Below are 24,407 nucleotides of genomic sequence, written 5' to 3'. Positions count from 1 at the left end.
TCGCTTTACACTCATTGGTGCAGATCTTGTGCATGAGCACAGTTCCCTGTTCACATAAGTGGAGAATGCTTAGGAGGCTGAATGATCAGAGCTAGACTTTTGAGAATGCAAGTAAACTCTTTGCAGATGGGAAAAACATGTGAGCGCAATCGAGATTCGAATAGCCATAGCTAAGTGACTGATTATCTGCTTAGCAAGCGGAAGGTCCCAGGTTCAATGCTCAGCATCTCCAGGAAGGGCTGGGAGCAAACTTTGCCTGAAGCCCCGAACAGCTACTGCTAGTTGGGAGTAGACAATACCCAGCTTGATGGACCTGGTGGTCTGACTCCTGTGTTCTCTTCTGTCCCACAATCCACCCTATTCCATGAATTCCAGCCCTCTGTCTCTTCTCTCCTTGCTAAAACAGATTGCTGAATTTAGGAAAAATTGAAAACATGGTGTAAATATATAATAATGTGCACAAGTAACTTATTTGCCTTGTCACAAATAAGTTGATTGGAGTTGTGCTATAGCTTTGTCTACCTGGTCGCATGACAGGATTGGTTCAAGTACTTCTAATAGTGCCAATAAATAGTATCCTACAAAGCCCCCTGCTGTAATATTTTGAGTGGCTTTCTCACATATGTGCTCATATATCAATGACTCCGGAGCACCACTTTGGTGTTTGAGATTTATGTGCCCCTAATTTACATTTGACGGTTCTTGATCCAATAAATCAGGCATAGGCAAACTCGGCCCCCCAGATGTTTTGGGATTACAACTCCCATCATCCCTGACAACTGGTCCTGTGAGCTTGGGATGATGGGAGTTGTAGTCCCAAAACATCTGGAGGGCCAAGTTTGCTAAATGATATACAGGCAAAATCCTGCTTCCATGCATGGATCTCCTTCTCTTGTTTGTGGTGACAGGCTCATTGGTTGCTGTCTGCCTCAAGGAAGCAGCTGGGTCACCTTCCTTGCCCAAATAGCCTTCCAAGACAAATAGCACTTTGTTTCTTCAAAAGGTCATGTTCATACACCACCACAGGTGCATGCCACAGCACTTTGTGTGTGTGTGTGTGTGTGTGTGTGCGCGCGCGCGCAAGCAAATGATAGTGGTGAAATTGGCAAGGCTTCCTACGCTTTCCCAGAAAATAAGACATACCCATAAAATAAGTCGTAACAGGATTTCTAAACATTTGCGCAATATAAGCCATACCCCCAAAATAAGATATAGTGATAGGTGCAGTTCTGGAGGGCGCCAAGGAAGAGGCGAGGCTGGACACGTAATAAAAATAAGACATTCCCTGAAAATAAGCCATAGTGTGTCTTCTTGAGGAAAAATAAATATAAGATAGTGTCTTATTTTCGGGAAAACACAGTAGAAGCCCTGTCAGTTTCTCTTGATTGCAGAAAAGGTGTGATGTGCACAGGTTGTCATACGTTTATCACTATAGATTTCAAAGGCCAGTAAATAAGCTTTTCTTTAAAACACTACTGCTACTGCTACTGCTACCTGTGCATTGATCACCGCTTCAAATCCAAGAAATGAAAGCTGGAAAAAATAGCAGAAGGTATGGAATGATTCCATAACCAGAAGAGTAAATTGGACCTGGTAAAATCTGGTGAAAAATCCCAAACACAGGAAAATCAGAAGCTTCTCTACACATGAAAGATCACAAGTTTAGAAGTGGGCTGAATTACACAGGACACTTCTCCATTACTTTATTAATTCTGACCTGCTTATTTTCTGAGAACAAAAAGAAGAGCCCTTCTGGTTCAGACCAAGGGTTCAATTAGTCCAGAATCTTGCTTCCCACAGTGGCCAGCATGATGGTTGTTGAAAACCCCACAAGCAGAGTCTGAAAGTAATTGCCCTCCTCATCTGATCTCCTAGGAACTGCTGCCTCCGAAACTGGATGTAGCATATTGTAACTGTGAGTAAGACCTTTGCTCTGTGAATTTGCTAAAAAAATCCCCTCTTAATAATGCAGCCTTTAAGTGGGCAACCACCACCATCTCCCATTAATTACAGGAAGGACAAGTTAGCTGAGATGGGAGAGTTAGGGTGCAATAAGGCTTTCCCTCCTAGCATCCTCCTCTGTGCCAGAGAAGAAGAAGAAGAAAATTATGTGCTTCTTCAGCATTTAATCATGTCATGTTTCTGCTATTAATCTTGCCCAGTTTGTCTTCATCTTGCTTAAATATGTGATGTTCCTAACTAAGCCAAGTAGTCCAGCTGAGCATTATCCAGAGCGGAGAAATCTCAGCACAAGACTCCCCCATGGTGCTTATTGTTTGTGTACTGCTGAATTAGAGTGTGGTGAAAACAAAGCTTTGCAACAGATGTTTAAAGTCCTCAGACTACAGTGTGATGAGCATAACGACAAACCTAAATTACTTCCATGTCAGTTCTCATAGTCTTGAGATGGGGTGGGGGTGGGGTGGCTGCTTATAGGAAGAGCCAAGGGAGTGCTTAACTGTGCCAGAAAGAGAGAGGAGCGGAGAAGTTGGAGATAGAAACTTATGATTTGTAAACCTAAATGCCTTACTATTTTTTTTGGAGTAGCCTTGGGTAAGAGATAAAGTGTTTTGATTCTCTTGAGAGATGGAGAAAGTGCCTCTACAAAAAGAAACACGTACAGGTGACGAGCTGGTCTGTGGGCAAGTGCCCCTCTAGCTTTCCCCTGAGAGGTAAAAACAGGGGTCAGCAACCTTTTTCAGCTGTGGGCCAGTCCACCGTCCCCCAAACCATGTGGGGGGCTGGACTATATTTGGGGGGGGGGAATGAACGGATTCCTATGCCCCACAAATAACCCAGAGATGCATTTTAAATAAAAGGACACATTCTACTCATGTAAAAACACGCTGATTCCCAGACCGTCTGTGGGCTGGATTGAGAAGGCGATTGCGCCGCATCCGGCCCCCGGGCCTTAGGTTGCCTACCCCTGGGTAAAAGCTTCTGCTAAGAGGAATGTGTGGAACTCTAAAACCAAATCCTTTTTACCTTCTGTACCTGTGACGTTATATTGTGTGCACACAGGGTGCACTGTGGGAGTAGCGGAAGTTATCTAGCACAGATGAAGCACTTTGGTACAACACACATGTAGCGCTGTGGTCAAAATGATGCTGACTTGAAATGTGGAAGCCACAAACTGAAATTGTTGCTGCTGCTTTTTAAATTTCAGCTGAAATTAAGAGTTCAGAAGCAGACCTTAAGAACTTGTGCTGCTCATTTAAGTGTTCTATTCTCATTGGATATTTATTTACTTATATCTAGGGTACTGCACACACAGTGACTATGTAGTGAACTTGGTTGGCCTAAGAAATTTTGCTGCCTCAGGCAGGGGACAAAATAGTACCCTCTCCATTTAACATGCAGAATCTGATTGAATGAATGAGTTGAATATTACTTTCAGTTTGGCAACAGGACTGCATTCTCTGCTACACCTGAGGGTGGTGGGCTAGTTTAGGGATGTACAGAGCAGGACACAAAGCACACACAACTCTGTCCCTTGTTCCACCTTACAGCCCATCCCTCAGCATCTCCTGCCTGAGGCAATAGCCTTCCCCTGTTTAATGGTAGGGCTGGCCCTGGTAGTGAGGGCTCATTCCTTAGTTTATGTTTTGCTAAATATGAGTATCTGCCTGTAGTATGCAGCATGGAATTGTGAGGAAGTTTTTTTCTAGAGAGGGGTAGGAAAGATTCTCAGACATCTCTTTGCCTCTACTGCAACTTTGCCCTCATGGGCAACTTAAAACGCACAGACTCACCATGATGACTTCTCTTTACTTAAATTAGGTGAAAAATCTGATGGTGGATGGCCAGTTGGGGGCCTGGTCCCCATGGCAACCGTGTGAACACTCAGATGGTGACAGCACAGGCTCCTGCATGTGCAGATCGCGGTCGTGTAACAGCCCTCGGCCTCAGTGTGGTGGACGTGACTGTGAAGGAGCCAGAATAGAGATTGCAAATTGCTCAAGGTACCTGAACGTCTTTTATGTCTTGTATATGCAAGAAGGGTGAAAAGTTATTCCTTTCATCTGTCTACTGACTGTTATTGCCTCTTTCTTGGTCAATCTCATCTATAGAGCACAAAAGTAACTTAAAACGAAGAAGCGGGGGTTACAGGAAAAGAAGCAATGTTGTTACAACTTTAATATTCTGCTATATAGTTGATAGGGCACTAGGAGACCCGAGTTCAAATCCCCACACAGGGATGAAACTCACTGGGATAGTTGAGGTCACTATTTATCAACCTTGTCTACCTCTTAGGGTTGCTGTGAGGATAAAAGAGGGAAGCCAAGTATACTGCCCTCATGTCATTGGAGAAAGGACACGGATAGAAGCATAATAAAAATAAATATTGTGTCACTGGAGGGATTTATCAAATACCAAGTGAGTTTACTAGGAAACCTGACACTGTGAAATTATTGGCAAAGAAATCATTTTCAAGGTCTCACTTATAGATTGGGGTAATTAATCTGGAATAAATGCCACCCTTGGTTCTCCCCCATTACACCCCACCCCCATTACGAGTCTGAATTCTAGAATCACCACTTTATACTACAAGGGTTCTTCCAAGTCAGTTGTGATAGCAGTGATCAGAACAGGAATTGTCACAGAACATACCTGGCTTGTGGGCATTTGCTAGCATATTCATTATGTACCTCACACAAAGTGTTACAGATAAACCAGTCATGGGGAGCAGCAGTCCTCCCCATGTTGGTGGACTGCCACACTCACCAGCCCTCACATTGGTCAGGTTACCTTGGGCTGATGGGAGCTGGAGTCCCAACATCTTATGAAGGGCCACAGATTCCCCAGTGCGGATATAAACATTATAAAAGGATAGTTAATGCAAGAGAGTTGCATTAACTTCATTAAAGTAATACATCACATTGCCTGCGGTACAACTAAATTATAAAAACATAATTGTTACACTTTGCATTTTCTGATAGTTCCCTCTTAACAGATGGCATCATGGGAGTCCTAACACTGTTTAAATACTGAAGCAAGTGAAAGGAATATAAACAATCTTTTAAAAAAATGAATGGCTGATCATTTAAAGCTTGGCTTAAATAAATAAATAAATAAATGGTGGTGGTGATGATGATGATGATAAAGTGGTCCTTTATTATTATCATTACTAATACTATATTTGTACCCTGCCCATCTGACTGGGTTGCCCCAGCCACTCTGGGCAGCTTCAGCCTTTTCTGATATTGTGTAGCTCAGCGTTTCTCAACCGCTGTTCCACAGCACACTAGTGTGCCGCGAGACGCTGGCTGGTGTGCCGCGACGTGCGGCGACGAGAAGGGCGATTTGCATTGTCACGTGCCTGGCGGCCACCAATAACCAACACTGACCCGCCGGAAAGGAAGCCGGCTGGGTCACGACGCGGGGCGAGCGCAGCTCTCAACAGCCACCACCACGGGAGGGTGGTTTTAGACAAACTTAAAGAAGCTGGCTGGATGAGCTCAACCTGAAACTTGCTGAGCAAAGGATTGTGCTGGCAGAGAAATCAGCGGCTTGTGAAGCCTTATTACAGGAGATTGCAACCAACACAGCAATTGGCAAGTGTTTCTTACAGTCATAATTATATAGTCAATATAGGGCGGCACAGAGTTAAATTTTTTAACTTTTTTAATGGTGGTGTGCCTCATGATTTTTTTCATGGAACAAGTGTGCCTTGGCCCAAAAAAGGTTGAGAAACACTGGTGTAGCTTGCTGTGTACAACCGGCAGCCCTTTTGTTTGCTGTGGATCACTGAGAGCTAGCTTTTGCATCTGTTGTGCTCCCTGAATCAATGTCATCATTACCACATTGCATGTGTGTTTTTCTCCCACTTTCACAGTCCCCATCACATATCTTTATTGAACATTTTGCATTCATATCCATTTTAGATATAGGAAAAACTATTTTGGGGAGATCTAACACATGCACACACACTGTAAGCTGTAGGGATGCCATTGTACAATTTGACCATCTTATCTGTCACACCTGGCGGGATTTAGTCTGTCTTTTTTCTTCAGGCTTGTGTAGACACTTCTGTGTAGCAACTACTATCTGTGGTTGCTGACCACGGATGTCGCTGTGGTCTAAACCACTGAGCCTCTTAGGCTTGCCGATCGGAAGGTCGGCGGTTCGAATCTGTGTGACGGGGTGAGCTCCTGTTGCTCTCTCCCAGCTTCTGCCAACCTAGCAATTTGAAAGCATACCAGTGCAAGCATGTGGGCCTTTGTGAATAAATCTTCGTTTACATTTTCTGTGCTCTTGATCAGCCATTCTTACAGCTGGTAGAATTCTACCATGTGGAGCATCCTCTAGCCTGCAAGAGACATAAGGCAGCTGATGCAATCATTTAATCATTGCCAACAACATGATCTCTAAAAGTGTGGGATACCACAAGATTGGCCTGTAGGAAGTGGATGAGAAATGCATTCAGTGTTAAAATTCAGTGACTGTTAAGAAATACAGCCATATGATCATCTTACACTCATTGTAGGTCTAGTATTTCAATTTTAACTGTCTTCGTATGGCATTGTGAGGCTTTCATTACAATGTTTAAAGAAGAGTTTTAGTTATGAGATCTAAGATTGCAGATGCCACAGTGCTGATGAAAACCTTGAAGATTGTCTACACTTTGAATATAAATTGAGACTTCCTCCTTTAAAAATCTTAATCTTCAAAACAAAATATGTGCATATACAGTAGAACTTCATTTATCCAAATGACATGGCAACTATCCAAAACATTTGGCTAATCAAATGTTTTGCTGTATGGATGGATGATTTTAAAAGGGTTTAAAACTACACACAAAACATGGAATGGTTTTAGAAATATATTAGTTGAGTTTTGCATACTGGTGGTTTTGATTTCTGTGGCTTCCCCCTACCCACTTTCAGGGGTGTGATAGAAAGTACTTATTCATTTATTGTAATCACATATTTTAAGTTTTGGGTACCATGTCTTTCTTAGATGGTCAAGGAAACAATAGGCAAAACATGGGTTATATCAGTGCTTGTATGGAAGTCCTTTTTTATTTCCTCACCTTCTTATGAAAGAAAAGAGAACAGTGCCAAGAGAATGGGAGAGTTGATAACGGACTTGAAAACCGTGAAGGCTACGCAGGTTTTAATTTAAGCTTCCTGCTGCAGCTGGTGCCTTGCCAGGTACCCACTGGTTGCCAAACACTTTTTATTAATTCAGTCTTGGAAAATCAACACATCTGTTCACCAGCTCAACTTTCAGGACCACAAGAAACAGGACAGTATGTGATACGGACTTGAGAATGAACTGTAGAAAATAGTTGCTCTATCACTTGGTCAGGGCCACTGAGGTGAAAAGCATTTCTATGGAAAGACACATACCTACTCTAGGAAAGAAGAATATGTTCCAATCATTTTCAGAATAATTGACCACCACAGTACCTGTCTTTCCTTTATTAAATGGGCCTGAGATTAACACATCATTTGGGAATCTAGGGTTCTGTGAGCTAAAACACAAATGTAAAATGAGGAGAAATTTGAACAAGTATTGGGCAAGGAGAACACCTGAAATTGGAGGAAAGTTTCTTGAGAAATAGCACCTCAAAGATGGTTTAGCAGTCTGTTTTGTCATATTCCAGGTCCACCAATAGAATGCTCTATTAATCCTAAGAGTAATCTTCAAATGTCCATAAAAATAAATTGTCTTGTTTTTATACTTAAGGAAATACTGAGGTTTTAAACTGTTGTGTTTTTTTATTTTATTCTATGCAATTATGTCTGTTTTTTAGTTTTTCATTGTTGTTTTTTTAAAAATGTAATGCATTCTGAGTCTTTAGAATACAATAAATAAATGATTCAGTGCTTATAAAGCTTTATTATGTGTGGCAAATACTGCTTCTGAAGATGCCTAAGTGAGGTCAGGGCATATTTCATCTCTTATGCCCAACCCTTTGTAATTCTTCCAGCATCCCACATATTTGCTTCTGCAGGTTTCCAGCATCCCACATATTTGCTTCTGCAGGTTTTTCTGCAACACCGTGACATCTTTTTTTAAAAAAAGGTTTCATAAGGAACTCAAGAAATGATACAAAACTTTGCAAATTTATGAGTAATGGAGGGTATAAAAATGAAACCCTCTCCTGCCCTTATTATGTTTAGCATAGGCTTAAATCTGTTCAACATGAAATTGCCATGGATTTTGTTTGCTCAAATTTAAAAGTTGGGGAAGACTAAAAAAAAAGCACATGCAGAATTCTAACCCTAATCTCTGTCTGTTTCTTGGGCTAACCTCTATTGAAGCGTGCTTCGTAGTGCTAGTCAGTCTCTGCAACCTGTTGGTACTCCAGAGCCAGCAGTGTTAAACTTAGCATTAAAGTTGAAAAAAAAAATAATTAACCCAGATACCATGTTTTATCTTTCTTCCTTCCCCCTCCCCTCTGTCAGGAATGGAGCTTGGACACCATGGTCGTCCTGGGCCCCCTGCAGCACTTCCTGTGGGATTGGCTTTCAGGTCCGTCAGAGGTCGTGCAGCAACCCTGCTCCGCGATACGGAGGCAGGGTCTGTGTCGGACAAAGCAGAGAGGAGCGGTGAGAGTCGTTCCCCATCCCTAAACTTCTATGAGACTATTTTTTTTTGGCTCAGAGCTCTTGTGTTTTCTTTTGAAGGATTCATTACACCACATGGATTAGGGACCCATCCCAGATGTCTTCTCCCATATGAACTTGCCCACTCACTGAGATTATCGCCTGAGACCTCTGCTCCTGGTGCCCCTACCTGTAGAGGTTAGGCAGGTGGCAACTGGGGATAGGGTCTTGCCCTGATTGTGGAACACTTCCCCAGAAACACTTGTTTGGCACCCATTCTTTAATCTTTCAGGGAACAAGAAAATAATATCCCCCCCCCAGCCTTTTGTGAATGAGATTGTGATTTATTGTATTCTTCTACTTCTGCTGCTGTTAGTCTTCACTATTTCATTTACATTATGTGTGTTTTAGGTTCATCATTGTCATATTGTGTTTTTATATTGATCTCATAATTATTCCTTTTTGCCTATAAAGCTGCCTTACAGACCTTTTAAATAAATATAAATATGTTACTGTATTGCACACCCATATGTCAAAAATAATAGTTTGAAACAAGGCCCATAACTTAAAGAAAGTATGCCATTGTTAAGCTGTTGAGGTTGCTAAACCTGAATTTTTCAATGAAGTATGCTATGGTGCTACATAATATTGCCGCTTGCTATTCAGAATGGGAGCTGTTAGCCAGTCTTAGAGCTCTTCTGCTGAAGGATGAGATAAAAATTTGCTCAAGAAGTGAAATAAGAGCATAAGGATGCTCTAGCCATAACACATGCTATGCTATGAATAGAGAAAGAAAATAGTATGCATATTTAAAAGGAGAACTGCACATATGCTACATTTTCATAGGAGAGTTAATAGTTTTTAGATGGCATGCCACTCCCCCCACCAGCAAACTAAAATAGTCAGTGCTAACAGAAGTGGAGAAGTTGTTAAACAGGGTAAGAAGGGGAGAGCCAGCTTATTTTGTAGCTGGACTTGCTAAAAATTGAGGTTTGATCTGGCTCCCCAAGCTAATTTTTATCACGCCCCCAAGTCCCCACTAATTTTGGTGGTGGCAAATAAGCAAAGAAAAAGGACAGGGACCCAGCACTGAAATGGGGACGGGAATACAAGTGTTCCCTCCCCCAGACATCAAATTGATGAGCAGGAAGGCTGAGGTAACTCCCTCTTCTTAGCTGACCTGCATATATTAGCTGAGGGGAAGCTTTTTGCCTTAGTGTGTCTGTGAGGATGTGAGAGTGTGGAGTGGCCACACACACCATTGTTTTGCAGCCCTTGGAGGTTTGGCCATTGATGAATGTGTCTCTTAGGCCAAAATAAAAACAAAAACATATTGTTAGTACCCCAGCTAAAGTTCCAGACAAAAACCTGCTCAGGAATTGCAAATGCAAAAGACACTTCGTTTAATTAGTCTGAGCTCTGTATATCTTCATGTTTGATTAGATCTGTGACTACTGGAAACATAACTTCATTTTTTCCATTGAAGTAGTGATAGCAATGGTGATTCTCTTATGTGATGACTGAAGTGGAGCTAGAGCTTTCTTATTTTTAAAATCGGCAAAAGTAGTTGGACAAAAATAAAATTAACTCAATGGAAGTGCTGCTGAACACAGCTGGATGCCACATTTACCTGGACCAGGGTTCCTGGGGAAATGATCCAGAAAGCCTGGGGGCAGATGAATATGATCTGTTTGGCCAAACTGCTTTCTAACTGCAGAGGAGGCAGGGAGATTGTACTAAATTGTGGGTTCACACAGCTGGGAGGTAAGTCCAAATGAACAAAGTGGAACTGACATGTCTTTTGCAGTTTTTACAACCTTAAAGCACAAATGGCAGGCATAGAATATAAATTGAACAAAACAACAAACGAAGCGAATTGTATGTCTATTTCCTATACAAAAAGGGAAAGTTTGCAAACAGAAAGGGAGATAGTTAGCTTTGCAAACTTACTAGACTTCAGTTTTTAAGACCACAAATAATTGTGTAATAAGTCTATTCAAAACAGTCTCTGAAGGATGGAGGCATATTGACAGTAGATAAAATTGTGTTGCGTACACAGTGATGGTTGCCCAGTTTCCATCAAATCTATCAACTTGCTGTACTCTCACAAGGACTTGGCTACTTAAAACCAGCATAATACTTGCTTAACAATAATATAGTTCAGCCATTTATTTTAGAGTAATTGGCATCAGATTATTAGATAATTTGGGATCCTAAAGACGCCAGTTTAATTACAAGTAGCTGGATTTCTAGCCTAAATTAGTTTGCAATGCTTTAAGGCTTAAGTCTTAAGTTAATGGACAGTACTGTCAATACACACTTATAAAGATGTATCTGTTTTTAAAACATTTTTATTTTCTTCACCCAGGCAATGCCAGGAAAAAAATATCGTATTATAATGGTACAATGTGAGCATTAGTAGTAGGTTATGAGCACATCTAATTTGGGTATAAACTATCTATGGGTCTTTTGCAGGATAGTTTGCTATACTTGGCAAACGTAAGTCAATTGTAGCTCCTATGATGTTGCTCTGCTGCTATGACCATCCAGTGTTTTTTTTAAAAGGAAATAGTAGTATTACAGTTTTTAAACAGGATAGAAAACTTGTATGACCATAATTCCAAAACGACAAACAAAAGAGATCTCATTCATTGTTCATCTATGCCAGGAGTGGCCAACTCCCAAGAGACTGCAATCTCCTCACAGACTTAAAAACGGGCAGTTATCTACCCCATTTTGGGGTTCAGGTCAAAGTTGTTGAGCTTTTTTAGGGAGAAGGAAAGCCCTGCTTTTTTGGGATGCAGGGCGATGTTGTTGAGCCTTTTTGGGGGGAGACAAAGTTGTTGAGCTTTTTTGGGGGGAGCCAGTGATCTGCCACAGGCATCCAGTGATCTACCGGCAGATCACGATCTACCTGTTGGACGTGCCTGACTATGCAAACAACTTAGAAGCTGCTGCCATAGGTAAAGCAGTGTAAATAATTTAAATGGTTAAGATGCAGGAATTACAAATTGGGGAAAAAACCAGCCTGCTGGAATATCCAGCCCCTCCAGAATGGACACTAAAAAGAATGGATTAGATCCAGACTAAGTAAGTAAGTAATTATGACTAAGTAAGTAATGCTATTAGTCCCACTGAAATCAATAGGACCAGTTTCTCAAAATTTATTTCCCATTGATTTCAGTAGGTCTAAAGCACAACTAACTTTCTGTCTGTCTTGCATCTTTTTACTTGTGATGCTGAAGTTGAATTTCTACTGATGTTAGCCTGATGTTAGCCTTTTTCTTCCTGGTGCGAACAGTTCCTTGCGGAGTCTTTTACAACTTTCCTTTGGGGTGCTCCAGGACACTGATTTGCATTATTGTTTCCTTATTTCCCTCCCTGGAATTTTGTTTCCATTCAGGTTCTGCAATGAGAACAGTCCATGCCCATTGCCAATCTTCTGGTCTTCGTGGGGCCCTTGGAATAAATGTAGCGCAAATTGTGGTGGAGGGGTGCACTCCAGGCAGAGGTCTTGTGAAAATGGAAACTCCTGCCCAGGCTGTGCTGTGGTACGTTTTCATTCAGATAGGCTTTCGTTGCTGTTTTATTATGTTCTCTTTTCCTCAATTCTTTAGGACTTGTCCTATACACCTGTGCTTAGAGAAGAGAAGAGAGGGAGCTTACATGTAATTGACCTAGGAGCTAGGTAAGAAGGGAGCTGGCACTTGTCCACAGACAGCTTTCCGGGTCATGTGGCCAGCATGACTAAACCGCTTCTGGCGCAACGGGACACTGTGATGGAAGCCAGAGTGCATGGAAATGCCTCCAACCGGGCCTTTGTCTATGGAATTCGTTTGCATGCATGAGTATGGGTACCGTATGTAACACATGCGTAGGCCTGTCGCCTCAGCATTGTATACTGTTAAAGAACTGGAAGCAATACCAGACCTTGATTTATTTACATTCTGAGCTTTATTACTGCTTCAGTGGTTTTGTGATTTTGAGTCAAATATTCAGAGGATTATCTTATTGTTCCTTAAATGTCATTGTCCCCCAAGTGCAATGGTAAAGCTGCAAGCCCACAAGTAAATGCTAGTAATTGGGTCCTTCCCCCGTTTTCTCCTATTTCTGTAGGAGTATAAAACCTGCAGCCCAGAGGCCTGCCCAGAGGTCCGAAGAAACACACCTTGGACTCCGTGGATGCCCACCAACATCACTCAGAGTGGAGCTCGTCAAGAACAGCGTTTCCGCTACACCTGCCGCGCTCAGCTTGCTGACCCTCACGACCTCCAGTTTGGCAGGAAGAAGACGGAGAGTCGGTTCTGCCCCAATGATGGCTCAGCTGTTTGCGACACTGATTGTACGTCCTGCCAGATTGCGAGATTATAACGAGCGCCAAGCTAAGCTTTTTATTATTCATGCTGGAGGTTGTGGGCAGCTGAAGCGTAGGGTTGGATAAATGCTGATCTATGTTGATAGCAGTAGAGCAAATCAAAGTCAGCAGATTAAGACGGTATATACTCTGTGAAGTCAGGATGGATGAGCATCAGGGAATTTGCTTGGGAGCTTTTCGCACACCTGCGGACACTGTGTGTTGCTGGAGGTGCGTAATCTTAATTTCTGTGTTTATTAAGATGCCCTTCATACATCCAGCAGCATAGGGGTCACTTCAGCATGCTGTGATTGCACACTACAGGGGTGCATGTGTGGTTGAGAGCCCAATTGTGGGGGTATTTCAGATAATTGGGGTGCCGTGAATTGAAGCAGTCAAGTGATATATATGGGGCAAGCAAACTGGTCCCAAGGTGTTGAAAGCTTTATAAAGTAATAGTAACGCACCCAGTAACAAATTGGTAGCTCATCCCTCAGAAGAGTCTCTCTCTCCTGCCAGCAATCATCCTGCAGTAGTTGAAGTTCCTGGGCCAAACACAAGGAAACACCCACCTGCATGGGAGTAATCCAATCTGAAGTGCTTGAAGTACTGTGATCAGGCTATCCTGGTCCAGGAACCGATGTCACACTAGCTGAAGCTGATACAAAGTGCTCCTAGCCACAAGATCCTCCAGTGAGAAGCCTGGGTCTCCCCTAGACTTCTTACTTGCTCCTTCTGAGAGAGTGCAAGCCCATCCAGGGCAGGTAATTGGCTGATTTCTTAGAGACAAGAACTATTCACCCACAGGGCCTGGATCTTGCCAGGATTCAAGCTCAGTGCATTGGCCCTCATCCAGCCCACCACCACTGCATCCAGACACCATTAGCACCACTCACATGTTGGCATGAGTGGGGCTAAGCAGTTTCTTTCATTTACTGCACCGGAGTTTCTTTTCTTCACTATGTGATGAATGTAACCTATATTTGCCATGATCACCTGCAGGGAAGGGAATCTTGCCAGTGTGTCCATGTGACGGGGGTGCTCCTGAAGCCTTGGCAGTTCACCTGCCACAGAAATCTCTTACTGGAGAGAAGGAAAGCAAGAGAGTGTGCCAGTGTGACCTTGTATGACCAAGATGCTCTGGGCAACACAGTAGTCAAAAGTCTTCCAGCCTTCCTCTTAGCCCTGAAGCTGGGAAGGGGACAGGGTTCATCATGCAACTGTCTGAACACTCCTTGTCCACTTCTGCTGCTGCAAGGTTGGGAAGAAAGCTGGGGGTTTCCTTGTGTTTAATTCCTACATTTTTCTTTCTCTCCTCCCCCCTCTCCCCACTGCCCCCCAGCTTTAGTTGATGACCTTCTGAAAAGCGGCAAGACCTCTATTCGGATTATCAATGGTGGGTGGTCCTTTTGGGGAGGGTGGTCATCTTGCTCTCGAGACTGTGAGCTGGGCTTCAGAACCAGGAAGCGAACATGCACCAATCCAGAACCAAAAAATGGTGGCCTACCTTGCATAGGATCTGCAATGGAATATCAGGACTGCAACCCACATCCCTGTCCAGGTAAATACTGTGACCATTCCCTGCTTTTGTTCAGTGCGAGTAGCATGCTGGAGAAGTGTGCTATGAAGTTCTTCCATTACTCTTCACTGTACCATCGTTGGGTATATTTGCCTGTGCTGGCCCAAGACATTTTCCTGCCCGAAGCAGAGCCAACATATGGTGCCCCTTTTCCCTGCTAGGGCCAACAGTGTGGAAAAGTCTCGCTGCACCATTCACACACCAATTCATGCCTCATGATGCCATCTAATGCTCACCACTTCACCCTGCTGCATGGCATGATTGTTCCTGACGTTAGAGCTGGCACTTTTGCACAAGGCATTTAACATACCTAGCTGTAAGCTCAGCCCTCAAAAGGAGAAGAAAGTTTGGATTGCACGCAGAGAGGGTGCAACCAAGTCTCATTGCTGCAAAAACATTAGAACTTTCTGCTCCTTTAGTAAAGCGAGAGCTGTGCAGAATCAGATGTGTCTTTAAGTTTAAGATTAGATCTGGTACTTTGACTTTGCTCACCATTCCATGGTCCAGATTTACTTATTTCAACATGGCTTACCCACCTCTAAGTATTCGTTACCCTTTCCTGACTGGCAATCAGGAAATATTATTTCCTTATTAACTAGTCCTTGAAGTTATGGCCCTGTTGCTTACTGGATTGGAACAGTAAAGGAGCCTTCCTTTCCCCATTCTCTTCAACCTTTCCCAACCCCAGTGGCAGAGCTTTATGCTCTGGCACTGGGGGGCGGAGAGCAGGCGGGGGCGGGGCTGGTGCAGGCCCTGGGGGCATGGCGCCCAGGCCGGGCAGGGGGGCCAGCCGTGATGGCACCCCACCAGGATCACGCTGCCGGGGCGGTGCGCTCCACCCGCACTCCTCTTCCTCCGCCAGTGCCCAACCCCCCAAACCACACCTGATGGTGTTATGTACCCTGAAGTGTTTTTCCAGGGGACTTTCACACAGGGGCTTAATATTGTAAAAGGCCATTAAGATATCACAAATATGTTGTTGGCAAAAGGTGTGTTTTTTTAATGTATCAGATTTTTCTCAAGCAGGGTAAATGCAGATTAAATGTGGTGGGGATATGATCTGGCTTTTTGATGCCAATGACATTGTTTGGATGTTGCAAAAAATGTGCATGTGTGAGAATAGTCATTACTTTTGCTTTATAATAATAGCCATTCCTTCCCTCTTTTTTCAGAACTATGTGCTTGGAGGGGCCAGAAATGCAATGAACTAACTTAAATCATTTTGTCAGAGAAAGAAACCAATAGGGAATTGTGAACAGTGAGGAAAAGTATTTGTAGGCAAATAGTTAGGATGCTGTTCATCTAGCATGGTAGCTTCTCCATAGCTTTCTTCTCCTTGATATAATGCTTTGGGTTTGTTTGTTTTTAATTGTGATGGGATTAACAGATGGATGAAAAGTATGCATCTTTGTATTGTTTTATTTTGAATGATCCTTAGTGAAAGGTTCATGGTCCTGCTGGACTCCTTGGTCTCAGTGCTCAGCAACTTGTGGAGGAGGGCACTACCAGCGCACCCGAACCTGCACCAACCCAGCGCCCTCTAATGGGGAGGATATCTGCATTGGGCTGCACACCGAGGAAGCACTGTGCAACACGCACTTGTGTGAAGGTAGCTCTGTTGTTATTATTCTGTATAATGCCATCAGTTTTGGACTGATGTTATTTTTAAAAATGTGTTTTCATAATGTAGTTGAGATTTCAGGACTGATGTAATTCTTCTGTTGTTCTTCAAATGTAATTTTGAAATAGATTCAATAGTGATAGATAGATAGATAGATAGATAGATAGATAGATAGATAGATGATAGATAGATAGATAGATGGATGATACATAGAGATAGATAGATAGATGATAGATAGATAGATAGATAGATAGATAGATAGATAGATGATAGATAGATATAGAATAGATATGTCTGTTTCCAAACAATAGCTCAGTTGAGAAGACTGTTGCAGAGCATTTTCCCAAGTTCTGAATCACAGAACTTGACAACTGGTTTTGTCATTTTCCAGTCTACTTGATGTTTCTCAAAACAGACTTCCCTTGTTCATGGGTATTTGACATTATTTCTAAATGCTCAGTGGGGTTTCCATATTCAGAAACTATGTGACCTTTTGTCCTTTGTTTATCCCTCATGTTTTTTTTCCTTGGCTTGACATTGTGATTATCCCACATGCTTAAGTCTTATCTCTTATTCTTAAGGAGGCTGGTCCGAATGGTCTGAATGGAGCTTGTGTAACGAAGATGGGATCCAGTATCGTAGTCGTTACTGTGAAATCCACAATCCAGGATCTTCCCAATGTGCTGGGAACAGCACACAATACCAGGACTGCTTGTACAATGAGATCCCAGGTGGGTACAACTTTGCATGCTAAATGAACAAGAAAAGGGCTCGGTTTAGAGGGCGCCACTAATTGCTGAGATGGTTGGATGCCTTACTAAAAAGAACTGATTGCCACTTTTAATATTGATAGGATTGTGTTTTGTGAGGCAGTGAGTATATTGAATGCTGCCTAGTATTCCATTAGTTCAGTTATGCAAAGAGAAGGCATCCTGCAGAAGGAAAGAGATTCAGGAAGATTTTTAGGATCCCATGTGTGGAAAGAAATGACATGGCAGTAACTTTGGTGCAGTTATAGACTGTTTAGAATTATAGCTAACCTCCATCTAGGGATGGGAAGGATTCTGTGACTAATAGATCTTATGTAATCAGGGAGTTTTGTATTCTGCACCACAAACAGAAATTAAGTGCACAAGGCAAGTTGTGCTGGATTGGATAAAATTAGAACCAGCATGCTGCTTCCAGCAGAGGACAGACAGATGTTCCTAGGATGCCATGAGAAAGGAAAGAGTGTGACACATCTGCTCATTATTTGGTATCTAGAAACATATGAACAAACAGGTTCTGTTCAGTTCCTGATATACCTATAGATTTGTCTAACACTTTAAAAAGCCATCTAAACCAGTGGTCCTCACTATATCTGATGGACGTAATTCAAGGTAACATCATTTATAGAATAAGTTCTCAAAATAAACTATGCTATACAAACATCCTTAGATAGCAAGGGTGCCTGTGTCATACATTGGTCAAAATATTTTTGAATTGGATCATACAGTACAATATTCACATTTATTCAGATATTTTATGAGCACAACTTAAATGCCTCATTTGAGTCTTTTTATATCTCTATTTATATTTCTGTAATTTGCACAATTCTTGCCAGAATTAAACAGTTCTAAGGAACTTATTATGTTGTATTTGGATAGTTTGCAATCCAGACAATGTTCTCATGCAATAGAGAGTATGTCCTTTTTAAAACTTTTTTCCACTATATTACCGTACATTCTGTGTTTTTTGCCAAAGCTCTGGGAGGCCCTCCATTTGCTGCAGAGATTAACTTGCCTTGCATTGAGCAAAGGGATTTTAATTGCCTGCACAATGTCGCAGATGACAAAAATGACATTTTTCTCCCCACTGTTTTTCTCTTTGTTTAGTAATCCTGCCAGCCTCAAGCATTGATGAGAGCACGAACTGTGGAGGTAGAGTACAGCTAACTATAGATCTTATTTTTATCTTAACATGACTCCTCTTTTCTGGGAAGCATCAACCCAACCATTAATCTGTGCAGTTCACATCCCGTTGATAGCCTTAATTCCACTGGAGTCCGATTGTCTGAGGGGAGGAAGGGAGGGGAGGAAGTATCTGCGATTCAGTTTTCTGGTATAAGAATTTAATTTGGGGGAGGGAGCATCTCCGAATAATTAATTACCAGGGAGATCACAGTCCTTTCCACTGCAGCTCCTTTTTAAATGGACTGGAAAAGATGAAGAGAGATTCCTCATTTTCCTGAGTGCTTAGTTAATTGTAGAGTTGTCACTGAATTTCATTATAAGCAAAACATTTATACGGGTTCCTGTTCAGGAGAAAGTTCCAAAGCTTTTAAGGGGAAGCAAAAAAGAATTTTTATAAGACCTGGCAAAGTTTCTCGGGATGGTATAAATATTTTAACTTCTTGAGCACTTTTGAATGCAGTGTGTGCTTCTGTGTTTGTCTCTCATTTACCATGTACAAAGGTCTATGTATGGTGTTTGCCACCCCCAGGAAAACTTTAAGGTGCTACTGAAGGAATTTTTTTATTTTGCTTTGACTCAGACCAACACGGCTACCTACCTGTAACCCCCAGGAAGATGAGACTTGCACCCAACCACCTTTTGAAATGAAAAAAAACATACCTATCTCCCTCCCTTTCTGTATAAGAGCATTCCCACATCTCACTCCCCACCTCCAGGGGTTTTTGAGGGTGGAGAGGGGGAGAAATGAGCATGGGGATTGTTGCAGTAGTTCACAATGTAATAAGCTGAGTTTGTACCAGGGTAGCTCATATAATAAGACTGTAGTGAATTCTTAAGTTGTCTCTACAAATGAACTCAATGCAAAATCGATGGCTATCTTGCCATTGGAAACAGGATTAGACAGCCAATGCAAAACCTTGATTACTGGAAAAGCAGTTGCCATGCCACTAATTTTATCTGACTTCTTTAGAGTTCAGGGAATTGCATTTTCTTTGTGCATTTCCTGCAGGTTGCTTGATAGCTAGCAGAGTCTGTTGAAGGGGCAGAAGAGAAAGCAACCTTCCTCACTTCTCGCATTCTGCTTTTTGATACCTGCCATCTTTCTGAATAGGAGAAAAATTGCAGCTTTGCTAACACAAGGCACTTGTTCTGGTACTTTGAAAGTTCACTTGTAATAGGGAACTATGGTTAAGAGCAGAATTCTGGCTTTTTCAGCTCATTGTGCAAAGAGTTAACTGAAGCAGATGGAAACGAGTTCCCTGCACTCCTACCGCAGCTCGTTGCAGTTCTTGACTTACTAAGTCAAAAACATACTGCGCAAATCACGTCAATGGGTCATTTAAACTTTTGTTGCAGCCGTCATGAAACTGATCACCAAATTTCTAGTAGATATAATTGCCAGGAGCAGATTTTGGGTCATCCAAAAGCACCGTGGTGCTTCAGTGGTTTTGCACAACAGCCCCCACAAGTAAGCAGCTTTCCTGGTGAACCGCTTGGACAGCTCTTGGCCTGCGCTCCAGTCACTCTCTGTAGAATAAGCATTACAACAATGACAGAAAAGGTGAAACACTCCATCAGCAGACATTCCCATCAAGTGTGTGTGACTGCGGGGGAAGCAATGGAATTAGGACTCCAGTTCCATTAGCAGCAGGTTTGGCTTTCTGCGTCCCCCATTCCTCCTGCCAGGTGTGTGCCTCAGCTCAGGGTCTCCTTATTAACCTTATATTCATCATTATGCATTGGTATTGATATTTTCACTGCCCTCTTCTGCCATTGCAGTCTTATTTGTTTATATAATGCATGGGGATATTATTTATCCCTTAGCATCTCTGAATATACGGCAAATATAAAATCGTTAGAAATTCAGCCTGCTGCCCTCTCACACGTGAAACAAGGGGGAATCTGAGTGATGGACAAAACCAGAAAACCTTCACATGGAAACATCAGCCTGCAGATTCATAGAATGCCCATGTTATTCAAATATTTAGCTGGGTGCCATGGAGGCACAGCTGAAAAGCAGAGAGACCTTGTAAGGGACAGACTGAGGATGAACAGTTTTCAGTAATCAGGTGCTCCGTACCAGAGCACCAGAGAATTCTTAGCACCTCACCAACTACACCTCACCTTGGCAAAAGAGCTATGGCAGTTAAAGTGTTACAAAACCAATATACATTGATGCTGAAAGTAGGGCCTAGGAAACCTTATCCTCAAGTGATTTTTCAACTATATGATTCTTAGAATTTGTCACTGGCATTTGTTGTTGTTTACTCTTTCACATTCCTCTTTCTCAGTAGAACATCTCCTTGGTAACCCACTGGAATGAAAGCGTTTTGAAATCTATATGTCTACTTATTTGTGTTGGGGAATGTTTTATGCACCAGGAGCTTTCTTCTTTGAAATCTTTATGGGGTACCTGCGTCAGTGGTGTCAGCTTCCAGCTGGGGTTCTTCTTTCATTGCTCACCAAGAAACCAAGCCAGGCAATATTCAGTGTCATCCCTTGTTCTTGCCGCCTCCTGTTTTTTCTCCCAGGAGGCTCCCTTTCTGTGGCTAGTGGAGAGAGTATCAGCAAGAGCACATGCAGGCTTTCAGTAGAGACGGCAGCATGGCAATTCCTTCTCAGAGATGGCTGGAGAAGTGGAAGCTGATCAGAGACCAAAAAACCAGGCTGGGGTGGGAGGGTGGGGAACATAGCTGCCAACCCTCCCTTTTTTTGCGGGAAACTCCCTTAATCTAAGCCACAGCTGTCAACTTTTCCTTTTTTTTGCTGGAAATTCCCTTATTCCAGCGCCATTTCCCGCTGCTATCCTGGATTGTTAAATATACCGCAGACTGTCCCCAGGACAGGCGAGGCTGCTGATCCCTTATTTTCAAATCCGAAAGTGGACAGGTGAGGCTGCTGATCCCTTATTTTCAAATCCGAAAGTTGACAGCTATGGTGGGGAACCCTGTATCCTTAGCAGCCAGCATACATTGGAGGCAGCCAGGGGGTGGCTTGTGCAATGCCAAGCAGGTCCCCTACCTTGGCTGCCCTGAGCAGAGGTCTCATAGAAAAAGCAATGAGCTCTTCTCCTTCTCGGTGGTGGTAGCATTTTGCAGGCTTCCATCCAGTGCTAGCATGAGCGCTCAGCATCCTTGGGCTTCCAGAGTCCCAGAGCCCTGAAATGGCTACTACTGAAGCCTGTTCTAGGCCCCTTTTAAAAATACATATTTTTCATCCGAGCACTCTGAGCACCTAGCAATCATATTTGTCTCCCTGACACTCTGGGGCATTGTGGAAATTTTAATGGCAGGTACCGGTAGATGTATCTGCTCAGAATCCTGCCACTGCCCCCTGTCACCCACTGCCAGGTAAATCCCCTGACAGAGGAGGGGGCCACCCAAGGACACTTTGCCAAGGACCTCAATTAGAGAGCCAGCCTAGACCTACCACACCTTATCAGCCAGTTCCACTTATTCATTCCTAGTGCATTTTAAGTAGGTCAGAAGGCCTTTTTTTCTTCTGATTTGAGAAATTCTGAGTTTACCACCCACCTCCCAATTTCCATGACATGCACCTTCTTTGGAACCTGTTGCTGTGTATTGTTTGTATACCTCATTTCTCTGCCTGTCAGCTTAATGTTTAGTTTCAGTATCAATTGGAGGAGAAAGGAATAGCTTCAAGAAAGCAGCGTGTGGTGCCACTGAAGCAGAACTGTGATGAGCAGACTTGATAGTAAGGGAAGGAAGCGTCTTTTAGTGGGTGTTACCATGCAAGACACTGGCTTCTTTCAGAAACACATTTTCCTTATGCCTAGGAAACAGAAAATCACCCTCTTGAGCAGCTTACTGTTGTTGAAAGTGTTTTTGTTCTCGTTTATCTGTAACCACAGCATCTCTTACCACCCTTTCTTCTTCTCTAGGTTTCAGCCTCATCCACCTAATTGCCACAGGGGTCTCCTGCTTCTTTGGTTCCAGCCTCTTAACCTTTGTTATCTACGTGTACTGCCAGCGTTGCCAGAGGCAATCTCAGGAGTCAACTGTTATCCATCCCACCACTCCCAATCATCTCCATTACAAAGGCAACACAACTCCCAAGAATGAGAAATACACACCTATGGAATTCAAGGTAAGAGGCTTCATCTGCCCAAAGGTCTGTTTTTACACACTGAATTCATTTGCAGTGCATCCCAGTGGCTCATAACCTTTGTGTGGTACAGTTTGCTTCAGCAAGATTTCCCAGCACGCTTAAGAGCTGAGCTACATGGTCAGCTGAAACAGGTGGGCTAGGTAACTTTGCCATCTCTTTGACATGCAGGGAATTATGTGGAAGTACTGAAATTGTTCTGCACAGCAGGAACTTTACCACGTGGTTCTTCTGATTGTGTAGCTGGGTTCAAGCCTCAATGCAAAGAGCAGTGGTTGAAACTAAGTGATGTTTTCTTGCTGTGGTTGACTAGCCTGTTTCTCCATCGTTGAGTGAGCTTGCTTTCGCCATCACCTTCATTGCAAAGATATATGCTAGGAACATTACTAAGACATGTTTCTGAAGGGCCATGGTGTATCAATATTTAAATTGTGGAGATAAGCTCAGCATCCTATTGAAGGTTCAGGATTTAGATTTGGAACCATTGGGCTGTGCTCTGCTATGTTTGCATGCATTTTTACATACATAATATTTTTTGCCCATCCAAATTTTCTCCCATGTTGCTTCTCAGAAGGGATCAAATAATAGCTACATTTGTACAGTTCTTGTTTTCTATTTATTGAATTTCCATACAACCCTTCATCCAATGATCACACGACAGTTTACTGTATAAAAACACATAACAATAACCCCCACACCCACAGTTTAAAAGGCGATAGATTGTTATGATGATGGTAATGTCCATATAAAACATCACCTTTTTGTGACCACATTCTTTGCTTACTTAGAAGGCCTATCCGAAAGGAAGTTATCTCCAGAGTGTGTTGGTTGCCTTGGCAACCTCTTTTTCAATAGAAATCTGGCACTTCTGCTATCAAGAAATGAACCTGACAAGCTAGCAAGTATCCCAGTAGTAATTAACACATAATAAAGCAACCCAGCATCTGTAATCAACAAAGTAAATTGTAGGCAGGGGGAAATACCTCTTAAAAGCAATTAATTAACTTGCAGAGAGCAAGAGCAGAAAGATTGCTATTCATAGTTTTAAAACAGGCAGCAGGTACAGAAAGTGGAGCAGGTTGCAATTAGGCCACTCATTGGATTTGGAGCTTCCTTGGCAAGTAAGGTTTCCAAATGGCCCTGGCGATAAAGAAAAAGCAAGAACGTTTTAAGGGATTTCTAAATTAGTGCCACTGCATCGAAACAATTTTAAAAAATGCCCTTCAGAGCTGAAATACAGGTTTTGGCAACCGGACGCAACCCTTCATCTTATCAACCTGTTTGTTTTTGGAGCCTGTTAGCTAAATTCTTCAGAAGCAGCTTACCTGACCTGCAGCTGCCAAATTCCAAATGAAAAATTTACTGACTGCCAACAAACAAATGGGGATAGATCACCCAGGCCTACTGCCGTGTGTGGCAGTTCATTGATGGAGCTCCCTTGCCTTCCACCTGTGTGAAAGGGGTGAACTCTGCATTTAAAGAACTGCCTCTTTCTCTCAAGTCAGTTTCCTCCAGTCCTTATTGGCAGTGCTGTCACAGGCAGTTACTAACCCTTGATAATCGTAAATCCAGCTCTGTTGCATCAATAATTATTTTGAAGTTTAGATTAACAAGCTACATGCCCAAGAGATGTCTGGAAAAATAACAAACCCTTATTATTTCCAGAGCTGCACTGGCTAAGTTATCAATGTCCTTATCAATGACAATTTCTTTCTGAGATGTAAGGAATCGGCCGTTTTGCTTCGTCACATAATTTCTTGCTTGTTTTCTGAGGGCAAAGGTTCATTTTCAAGGGAAGCTTAAATCTTCTATTAGGACAAAACTGTGTTCCAGAAATGGTTCGGTGCACATTTTTTGGTGATGTGGATCTTGGTGGATAAGAAAGCATGTGTCAAAAGATCTGGAATCAATGAACAACAATTTTCTCTTCACAAAAAAAGAAATGCATGAAGCTAATAAATTTAAACCTTGAGGTATGCCTAGTTAGGGAAACTTAGAGGTCTCCTCTGACAAATTCAGAGGAATCCTATAGTACAACACACACTGTATCCCTTCAGAGTGTGGATGGGAGATTTTATGACTGCATGATTCCCATTTCTAAAACTTCTCTAACATAAGCTAAGATTATGTTCTGGCTAAGCTAAAGAATGCAGAACAATTAGTGTGTCACAGTTCTTTAACACAGGATCTCTAACTGTACTAAAAATAGTCTCCTAGGAAA

General features: G+C 42.5%; 1 protein-coding gene across 5 annotated transcripts in view; it reads left to right on the top strand.

The window, feature by feature from the left end:
• SEMA5B (semaphorin 5B) overlaps positions 1-24,407 on the top strand; it is a 358,202-nt gene that overhangs the window by 315,651 nt on the left and 18,144 nt on the right. For 4 of the 5 annotated variants that reach the window (XM_060278773.1, XM_035128943.2, XM_035128952.2 and 1 more), the window contains 9 exons: positions 3,781-3,962; positions 8,415-8,558; positions 11,959-12,106; positions 12,672-12,897; positions 14,252-14,470; positions 15,927-16,097; positions 16,691-16,840; positions 17,984-18,028; positions 21,963-22,168. In XM_060278773.1, coding sequence (XP_060134756.1) covers positions 3,781-3,962; positions 8,415-8,558; positions 11,959-12,106; positions 12,672-12,897; positions 14,252-14,470; positions 15,927-16,097; positions 16,691-16,840; positions 17,984-18,028; positions 21,963-22,168 — 1,491 coding nt within the window. Of the gene's footprint in view, positions 1-3,780; positions 3,963-8,414; positions 8,559-11,958; positions 12,107-12,671; positions 12,898-14,251; positions 14,471-15,926; positions 16,098-16,690; positions 16,841-17,983; positions 20,721-21,962; positions 22,169-24,407 lie in introns of those variants that run through there. The other variant, XM_060278781.1, reaches the window with a different exon arrangement.

Source organism: Zootoca vivipara, chromosome 1, assembly GCF_963506605.1.
Source record: "Zootoca vivipara chromosome 1, rZooViv1.1, whole genome shotgun sequence".
NCBI lineage: Eukaryota > Metazoa > Chordata > Lepidosauria > Squamata > Lacertidae > Zootoca > Zootoca vivipara.
The sequence above is the reverse complement of the archived record's forward strand: the minus strand, read 5'-3'. Positions and strand labels throughout refer to the sequence as shown.